This window comes from Microchirus variegatus, assembly GCF_963457635.1.
Source record: "Microchirus variegatus genome assembly, chromosome: 5".
Lineage (NCBI taxonomy): Eukaryota > Metazoa > Chordata > Actinopteri > Pleuronectiformes > Soleidae > Microchirus > Microchirus variegatus.
The window spans coordinates 3,058,101-3,065,868 of record NC_139806.1 but is presented as its reverse complement, the minus strand read 5'-3'; the positions used below and the strand labels follow the sequence as shown (position 1 = coordinate 3,065,868).

The following is a 7,768-nucleotide window of genomic DNA, read 5'->3' as shown; positions in this document are numbered from 1 at the left end:
AATATCCAACACATTTGACAGAATAGTGATATGTGTATAATTATGTATGACAATAACACACTAAATTGTAACTTTTGATATTTAACTCCTCGTTTTAAACATCCACTCACCTCTGTGTACACTCTGTGTACATTTTTGTATATTGTGTTTTCTTATCTTATTTTTATTCTTATCTCTACTTTATCTACATTAGCGTGTAATTTAATGAAATTTTTTAACCCTATTGTATTTTTATTTTAGTCTATTTTTACGCTTTATTTCTTTTTTACTTATATTTAGAGTGTAATTTTTTACCATAATGTATTTTATTTTATTCTAGTTTTACTTATATTTAGAGTGTATTTTTTTTTACTATATTGTATTTTATTTTATTCTAGTTTTACTTATATTTAGAATGTCATTTTTTTTACTATATTGTATTTTATTTTATTATAGTTTTACTTATATTTAGAATGTCATTTTTTTTTTACTATATTGTAGTTTATTTTATTCTAGTTTTACTCATATTTAGAGTGTATTTTTTTTACTATATTGTATTTTATTTTATTTATCCTATTTTTACTCCGTTTTTTTTATTTCTTTTTACTTATTATAGCCTTGCACATTTCTGCACCTCTTGAAATGTTGTAAATGTGTGTTTCCCCCCGGGAGAAGGAATAAAGTCATTCAATTCAATTCAACTATAATAGTTTCCGTATTCAGTCACACAGTGACACCTACTGGATCAATGTTGTAATGACAAGCATTTGACATTTTTGGTTTAGTTTAGTGGGGGAAAAAATATGTATGGAAACCAAAGTCTACATCTGCTATAAGAACATATTCACGACTATTATCTCTAGAGCTGCTACTAACTATTTATTATTTTGGTAATCGATTAATCCGTCGATTATTTTCTCGATTAATTGATGAATCGTTTAGTTCAGTGTTTCCCGACCCTGGTCCTCAGGGAACACTGTCCTGCCGTGTTTTAGATGTTGCCAGGCTCCAAAATCAAATAAATGGCCAGCTCTGCAGAAGCCTAATGACAAACTTTTGTCAGTTATTTTTTTCCAAATAATTTAATGTTTCAAATCATGTCAAAAAAAATTTTTTTAAATAATTTCATTTTTTCAAATTTTAAATTTTTTCAAAAAATTAAATATTTTGATTTTTGTAAAAAAATTGTCAAAAAAAGTCATATTTCAACTTTTGTTAAAAATTGTTAAAACATTTTTTATTTTTTTTATTTTTTTTTATGTAATGTCAACTTTTGTCTTATTTTCCCCAAAAATGTAATGCTTCAACTTTCATCTTCTTTTTTTTTTCAAAAATTAAATCATCTGAATCAGGTGTTTCTGGAGCAGGGTAACATCTAAAACATGGCAGGGCAGAGTTACCTGAGGACCAGGGTTGGGAAACACTGGTTTAGTCCATAAAATGTCAGAAAATGTTAAATGTTGATCAGTGTTTGTCAGACCTGGAAATGATGATGTTCTCGAATGTCTTGTTTTTGTCCACAAACCAGAATGATTACATTTTAATGATTCCTTTGTTATGTGGAGCAAAGAAACTAAGAAAATATTCACATTTACGAAGCTAAAACAATCAGAAATCTTGTTTTAATCATGAAAAAAGCATTTTAAATGCAAATGTACGTAGTTTTTTATCTGCACCAAATTCCATAGAGAAAATGAGCGTCTTTTGTCTGTGAGGACGCATGAGTTTCTGCTGCTCTGTTGCCTTGTTTGGTGAGTTCGTGCTGCCTGAATAAATCCTAACGGAATATTTTAAATTTGAAAACTCACAAAGTGACTTGAACTCACAGATGAAGGCGGTCGTGGATCAACGGCTCCTTAGAGCCGCGAATGGAAAAATCGTTGATTTTTTCTATGGGATTTGGTGCAGGGAGTGAGCAGAAGATGATTTCCTGTCCAAACCCAATATGAGATGTTCCACAAAACACTGCAAATAATATAGATATTTTAGATATTTTATACTTTCATCTTCAATATTTTCTTCATGTCATTTCTTTTTTTATTTTATCGACATTTGCATTTTGAAATTCCTCTCCTTGTCTTTTCTTGTATCTCGCTCCACATCACTGAGCCCCTCTGTGTCAACGCTAATCGTGTTATATAGACGCCATATTATCATTACAGTGATGATGAGGATGACAGTGAAGATAATAAGGCTTATAATCCCTCATCTCTCTCTGTGTGTGTGTGTGTCCACCCTTTTCTAATCTGGTGTGTGTGTGTTTATGTCGGCACTGATGGAGGATTAGGAATAACTGCAACAGAGAAAAAGGTCGAGCGAAAGAAACAAGGTGCAAGAAACCGATCAAACTGATAAGAAATAACAATTCTCTCTCAGCACACGGGGAACAGTTGTGCTGTATTTTGGTAAGTACCAAGTATCTCTAGGTTTGTTTTTGTATTTTGATTTTTTTGCATTCACGTATCTGTGGTGTATTTAAATATTGTATATGTACATTTATATATGTATAAATATACATATAAATAATATATTGTAGCTGTCTACATCTCATATTTATACAAAATATGTATTTCTTGTGCAGTGTCTGTTTGCAAATGCTGAACGTGTCTCGATGTTATCGATAATCCCTGCTTCGTTTTCTGAAGCTCTTCTTTGAATTTGTCTTAAAAAATTAATTAAGTTCATCATTTACTGGAAAAGAAATTCACATAAAATTGACATTTTCCATCTAAATTATTATAATAAGTGTTGTTGGACTCAATCATAAATAAGTATATACTGAGATGTGCCCAGGCGTTTGCATACGTCAGACTGCTGATGATGATAATCTCTGCGTAATCTGATAAGTAAACTTTAGACTGGCTCAGATTAAGTGGACGTGACAAGTGTGAGACAAAGTGCGAGGACATGGTGAACGATTCAGTATCATGTTCAGTATCAACACTTTGACCATAAACGGTTGTTTAGGGTTTTATCTCTGGCATGTGGATTTAAAGCTGCAGTAGGCAACTGTTGATTATTGAGTTTCATCCATGAGCCTTTTCAAAAAGTGAGAAGCTTTTTCAGAAATTAAGAAGTTCTGAGGAGGTTCTTTTAGTTCTGAACAAACGGAAGAAGATTCTTGAATTTAAGAAGTTTCTTAATCTGAAGAAGTTTCTTGAACTGAAGAAACTTTTTGAATTGAAGAAGTTTCTAAATCAGAAGAAGCTTCTTGAATTGAAGAAGTTTCTCGAATTTAAGAAGTTTCTTGAATTGAGGATGTTTTTAATCTGAAGAAGTTTCTTGAAATGAAGAAGTTTCTTGAATTGAAGAAGTTTCTTAATCTGAAGAAGCTTCTTGAATTGAAGAAGTTTCTTGAATTGAAGAAGTTTCCTAATCTGAAGAAGTTTCTTAATCTGAAGAAGTTTCTTGATCTAAAGAAGTTTCTTGAATTGAAGAAGTTTCTCGAATTGAAGAAGTTTCTTAATCTGAAGAAGTTTCTTGATCTAAAGAAGTTTTCTCAGACATTAAGTTTGGAGGAAACTTCTCCAGTTCTGCAGAAACTGACGAAGCTTCTGCAGAAACTGAGAAAACCTCTTCAGCTCTGAGGAAACTGAAAATGCTTCTGAAGAAACCTCTTCAGATCCGACTGAAGAAAGTGTCTCGGATGAGAAGTTAAATGTTGCTACTGATTCGGTGAGTTTTGGGACAAAGCCTGGAGTTTTCTCTCTGGCATCCATGACATCCGTACTAGTACATTTTCATATCAATGCAATCCACTGACAGGCGTTGGTGGTATAGTGGTTAGCATAGCTGCCTTCCAAGCAGTTGCCCCGGGTTCGATTCCCGGCCAACGCAGCGATTTAGGACGACAGTAGCCGTGTGCAGCTTTGAGTGGTCGTCACGACGTCATCTGGCTTTTATCATGAGCCTCGTCTGTGTTTTCTATGAACTGCAGGTTACTGCTAAGATGTCCAGCTCTCTACAGGAAGAAGAAGAATTACCTGCCAATTACACAGGTCAAACACACATATGTGCTTTTTTTTTAGTAAGTCTGTATAACGGAGAATTATGTTTTAATAAAGTTTTCCTCGGCGTTGCTCACAGGTCCCAAAGGTGTAATCAATGACTGGCGGAGGTTTAAGTTGGACACCGTGGATCAGGCGCTGCCTCAAAACAAGAGAGAGCTGCTGAGACAAATGTCCATTCCACGAGACGAGGACAAGGAAAGACACAACAGAAAGGTACTTCAGCGTGTCAACCCATCCCTAAACAAGGTTATTTCTGTTTGTGAGCAGTATAAATATGATTTTATAGCCTTAGAATATGCCTCTCTATATGTAATTTAGGTCATTGGCTCACAAACACTGGGTCTGGACCCACAGATGGGTCGTAGGGGATCTTTTGAGGGGTCCCCCAAACAAATTTGCAGAATTTTACCAAACTTTTTAATGGAAATCCACATGTATATGTTTCAAATAACATGCAAAAAAATGAAGGTTGGAAGAGTTATCCAAATATCACTATATAACAACTCTTTCAGAACAAGAAACTGAAGAATTTAAATGACATTTTTCATACAGCGCCATGGTCGCAGACAGTCGTAAGCAGAGGCACAGTTTGTGTGCTTGGGGCCCCAAGCCGATAGGGGCCCCCCCCCCCCTCCAACACTCGGAGCCTGAGGGCTGTTTTTACTGAAATGTGCAGTGAGCAGCCGCCTCCCCGTCCCCCTTAAACAACAATGACATCTCAGTAGTAAACCTCCCTAAAGAGGCCCCACCTCACTTTAACCTGTGTGAAGTTATCGTTCTGCAAGTTGGAAAATGAAGAGGATTATTTACAGTGTAATTCATATCTTTTTTACTCAGTTTATATATGTTTTTTTCACTTATTTACAGTATTTTATTGTTCTATATATTTATATTGTTTTATAATGTGGGTTCTTTACAGTGTAATGTATGTTTTTTACTAAGTTCATATAGGTTTTTAACAGCTATTTACAGTATTATTTTATTCTTCTTTACATTTATATTTTCACAAACTTTTTAATTATAAGTTTTTCCATGTTATTTCATTCATTTCGAAAAAAAAAAAAAATTTAACTCATAAATTTTTCCTTGGTGTCAGATTATTTATAACATTATGGTGATGAACACTGGTTGGAAGGAAGGGCCCCCTGGTAAATTTTGCTTAGGGCCCCTACAGACTCTAGAATCGCCTCTGGTAGTAACACGCAGAAAAACACACGGTAAAACAATGCCAGATCTGTTGTACGTGGCAGTGACCCAGGGCCGTTTCTTGCTATATGCGGACTGTGCAGCTGCATAGGGCCCCACAGCCACCAGGGGGACCCCAAACTGCAAGTTCAGACTCATATTTTATTAAATTTTTTTAGAATGAAAAGTACCTGTCTTTATTTGCATGTATTGGATGCATTCATTATGCATATATTTGCAAAGCATGTGTTTCTGAGGTAATCAAAAAAAGTTAGGAATCTCCACCTCGAGTTTGAAAAAAAATAGGGGCCCCCAAATAGCATCTCGCGTAGGACCCCCAAACAGCTAGAAACGGCCCTGCGGTGACCCTTCGCCTCACCTGCAGATGAGCGCTCAGGAGTACGAGCTGATCCGAGAGGAGGACGAGCGCAGCCTGAAGCGCTACAGGAAGCAGTGCATGCAGGAGATGCACGAGCGCCTCAGCTTCGGCCCCACGTTTGACGTCGTCCACGAGCTGGAGAGCGGGGAGGCCTTCCTGGAAGTGATCGAGAAGGAGCATCAGCTCACCCTGGTGGTTGTCCACGTGTACCAGCACCAGGTCAAAGGTTTGTTTACTTTATTTAACGAATACATAGCAGAAAAATACGCTATGTCGATATCACGACTTACGCGACTAACGCGCGTGTGTGCTAACGCGATCTCTCCTTCTCCAGGCTGTGAACAGTTGAACTCGTGTCTGGACTGCCTGGCGTTGGAGTACTCCAGTGTTAAGTTCTGTCGGATTGATGCCGTGGCGACGGGCGCTTCCGAGCGCTTCTCCTCCGAGGTGAGGTTTCCCAAACGCTGGCTCAGGACTAGGGATGGAGTCGGTATCGGTCAATATCGGTATTGGAACCGATACTGGTCATAATCACTGGATCGGATATCGGACAGATCAAAATGTAAAATCTAGAAAAATCCTATAAATATATGTATATATACAGTATATACACAAATATATACATATATGTACACACATACACAAAATGTAAATAACAATCAACATTTTAGCTGAGTCGTGTTGTGGCTTTTTACAATATATCAACAATTTATGGAATTTCCGGGCATTTATTGGCACGTATTGAATATACGGCCCATAAATAAGTGTATAAATTTGCTTTGAAATAAAAAAACCTGTTTTTTTGGGGGTTTTATAGCCTTAGAATATGCCTCTCTCTGGGTACTTGATTCCCAAACACTGGGTCGGAACCCACAGGTGGGTCACAGGTGATTTTTTTAGGGTCCCCAAACAAATTTGTAGAATTTTACTTTTTAACTTTTTAGTAAATAATTATGTGTATATGTTTCAAATAACATGCAGGTGATTTAACGAGTGTCTCAATTCCAAAATGACATTATTGTGTTACAGATATGGTCATAATATTAGACATAAAGCACTGAAATTCGATATTCGACCGACACAACAAATTGATAAACCCGTACGTATTTAATCCGTGTTCCTGTTCTTAATCTCTCAGGTCCTCCCTGCGCTGCTGGTGTACAAGGCAGGCGAGCTCCTGGGGAACTTCCTCGCTGTCACCAAGAACTTCCAGGAAGAGTTCTTCGCCACCGACGTGGAGGCGTTTCTTAACGAATACGGCCTCTTGCCCGAGAAGGACTGCACCGCCTGTGGCGACGAGGAGGACGATGAGGGAGGCGACGTGGAATAGATTAATATAACGGAATAATATAATTCACATGAGTAAAAGAAAGCTGGCCACATTATTAGGTACACCTCTAAAACTGGAAGTTCCAAAGAATGAATGAAAGAAAACGCCGTCAGGTGAAAGATGCCCCTTTTTAAGGCATCATTTGTACCTAATAAAGTGGCCAATGAACATATATATATATACACTTGTATATTTCAATACAGACACGCACAACAGTGAGCATCCACTGACAAGTAGGTCAATAAATAAAGCTTCATTTGTGTTGCACTTTTTTTAAAAACCACACATACAAAACCATTCCTCCCATTTCCCACGACCAAATATGCAAATAAATAAGGTTAAAGGTGCATTATGCACTAAAATTTGCACCAAAATCCTCCTAATATGTCACAGAGACTCAGGAATAATATTCATATAACAAACTGAACTCACCAACAACAACAGTACAGACAAAATATTTGCATTAAAAAAAATATTTTGCAGACTGCAAATCATGTTTATGTTTCGAAAATCATGTTTGGGCATGTGGCGCCACCTACCGCCGTCTACCAATCATTGCAGTCAGTAGAGTCTCAGCGTTTGACGCAGCAAAACATGAGTATTTTAATAGTATACGGAGGTCAAAGTTCAGGATTTAATAAAAAAAATTATGTGCATTTTATCCAGAAGATTTTATCAGTATTTACAGGTCAATAGAATAAAAAACAAGAAATAGAGACATAACAAAATATGGTCTAATAAACATATATATACACTACATAAACAAAACGTTAACATAAATATAATTCTACAGTATGTTATAGTGTTATAAGCTGTTAGATGTGCAGTTATATCATTGCTCTCCAAATAAAGATTACGTTATCAAAGTGTGTCTGTGTCACATTC

At 36.4% G+C, this 7,768-nt stretch overlaps 1 protein-coding gene across 1 annotated transcript; it reads left to right on the top strand.

Annotated features, from left to right (window-relative positions):
* Positions 1-3,928: 3,928 nt before the first annotated feature.
* pdca (phosducin a) lies at positions 3,929-6,883 on the top strand (the record flags this gene model as incomplete). Its single annotated transcript, XM_083888902.1, has 5 exons — positions 3,929-3,977; positions 4,066-4,202; positions 5,560-5,779; positions 5,888-6,000; positions 6,692-6,883. 5 exons carry the CDS (start codon positions 3,929-3,931, stop codon positions 6,881-6,883), a joined length of 711 nt encoding a protein of 236 aa, XP_083745028.1.
* Positions 6,884-7,768: the final 885 nt, after the last annotated feature.